The sequence below is a fragment of the Cynara cardunculus genome (assembly GCF_001531365.2).
Source record: "Cynara cardunculus var. scolymus isolate 2C chromosome LG 2, CcrdV1, whole genome shotgun sequence".
In the NCBI taxonomy this organism is placed as follows: domain Eukaryota; kingdom Viridiplantae; phylum Streptophyta; class Magnoliopsida; order Asterales; family Asteraceae; genus Cynara; species Cynara cardunculus.
The window spans coordinates 12,527,826-12,530,150 of NC_037529.1; the positions used below are offsets into that span (position 1 = coordinate 12,527,826).

Consider the following 2,325-nt stretch of genomic DNA (forward strand, 5'->3'; position numbering starts at 1 on the left):
ATGCATATAAAATAATTATTATGAACCATAATTTCAAGATAAGGTAACTCGTGGCCAAGTACGAGTTTTGCACGCGTCGTCATATTACCAATATTCAGACATCTTCACCAAGGGTCTTTTGTGATCCTCTCGCTTAAATTACGGAGAGTAATAGAATAACTTCCTAAATAGGTTTGCGATAATTATGGTGTGTATATATTCCCTAGTTTATGAAGTCGCGTAATCCTTGTTAGAAGTCACGTAATCGGGTGTTAGGTTACCTTGTACCAATATATATTATATCGAAGGAATACAACCAAAGGGAACATAGGATTTATAGGATATGAAGAACGAACGACACTGGGGCAACGAAAGATGGCAATGTGGAGCGTGGGTTGCAAGGGTTTGAATATTACATATAGGATTTATGAATGATAAAAGTAATTTAAGTTTTTTATTTTAAAATCTTCCTAACACATGTAGAATTTTTGGGTTAAGAGAACACAAAAACCAAAATGCAAGAAATATGCATAACTGCTTGCAAAAGGAGCTTATTCCATCACATATATACACATCAATCAGAGCTTAATTATATGATTAATGAATGTTAGAAAATTAAAAAAGGCTTCATTTTCAGATATAGAAATATTTCCCCCTCATTTATTTAATATATTACATTATGTAAAAGTGGAATAATTCTACTACATATAACAAGTATTCTTGGAAACTGAAGAAAACCCACTACTGTTGTTTCTTTTGGCAAACAAGGTTCTAAAAATGCCAAAAGAGATCGATGCCCTAACAAGGAGTGATCTTAGATAACCAATCAATAAGATGCCAAAGGTTCATGGTCCATTGGTATTGTTGAAGGAGTTTCTTCTGGCAGTTTTGAGGACAGTCTTGTCTGCAACTATAAAATATGCAGCTCCAGCCGCTGAAATTTCATAACGTATATGCAGATTCTTGGTTAGACATTTGATACCCACAAAAGAAAGGTCTAATTAAGAAAAAGTAAGATTGCAATATGGTCGTGAACCTGTGGAGATGATGAGAGCTTGGGCTGTGTGGTTAAGATGGGCTCTTGCCCATGGCACCATTCTTGCACTTGCCACCTGCAACACATTACATATAATTGCATGCATTCAGTCTATTGAGTGATCTTGTGTGAAACTTGATGCACTAGTTAACCACGTTCTTGATCATGCATCAAGACTTTGTATTTTGCAAGAAAACTAGATGTGATCTTGTGTGAAACATGGTTATTAGGATTAAGAAGTCTTGATCTTAAATCTTGCTTTCAGTTGGGACGAGAAGAGTGAAAAGAAATAGATGCAATTAATACTGAAAAAAAAAACAAGTGATAAGGATATATATACTAACAGTTGGAATAGCAGTGGCAATGGTGGCTACCACAGCAGCTTTAGCTCCTGCAACAGCTCCTTCTGTACAACCCACAAAAAGAAGCTACAAACTTTAGCCGAATGCATGGGACCAAAATCATATGAATATACAGATTATTAAGAATATATACCATGAGAGCAGTGCTTGGCCATGGCTAGCTTTTGTTCAAACGAAGCCATTAGATATAAATATGCAGAAAATGAAGTGGGATTGAAGTTGTGGTTGAAGAAAGTGGAGTATTTATAGGCATTTTGAAATGGTTGGGGTTGGTGAGACAAACGCAGGTGGTGATCATGTTGCAGGTACCAAGATTTAATATATTAAAGGTTTGATGGTTTTGTTTGAAGATTAGGGTTTGATGGTTTGGCACCTACCTTTATTGCGTACATGATGTAGGGTATATACCCTTAGATTTGTGATCCATGGTTTTTATGATAATTTAACATGTCAACTAAAATATACTATCTTTTATGAACAAATAGTACAATAATTATCTTTTAATTAATAATAATAATAATTTGACAGAAATTGACAAAATCGAATAGATATAAATACGTGTATGTAGGTATTTTTTGAAAACTCATTAAATTATGATAATCTTGAGAATTAATGTATCATGTATTATGTTTTTTTTTTTATGTAACATTAGGATTTTGGAATATCGATTAGCATGTATTTGTTTCAGGATGTGTTTGTTTCACATGTTGGCGGTTCACAAATGTAAACCTTTTTTGCGTGTTTTTGAAACAAAAAATATACGTAAAAAGATGCACATTGTGAATCGAATACATGAAACAAATATATGTTAAATCTATATGTTAAATATTATACTTAAATGAAAAAATCATGTTAAACAAAGTCTTAAAATAAAAATTATCATGGATCTCACAAATTTTATACTTCTTAGATGATTAAGTCCATATATGTATTTATATGTTTATATAT

General features: G+C 32.6%; 1 protein-coding gene across 1 annotated transcript; it reads right to left on the minus strand.

Annotated features, from left to right (window-relative positions):
* Positions 1-619: 619 nt before the first annotated feature.
* Positions 620-1,586, minus strand: LOC112507540 (early nodulin-93-like). Its single transcript, XM_025112177.1, has 4 exons — positions 1,511-1,586; positions 1,360-1,421; positions 1,016-1,091; positions 620-913 (listed from the first exon to the last, which is right to left on the minus strand). The coding sequence occupies exons 1-4, from the start codon at positions 1,557-1,559 to the stop codon at positions 825-827; spliced, it is 276 nt and encodes a 91-aa protein (XP_024967945.1). The 5' UTR covers positions 1,560-1,586; the 3' UTR covers positions 620-824.
* Positions 1,587-2,325: the final 739 nt, after the last annotated feature.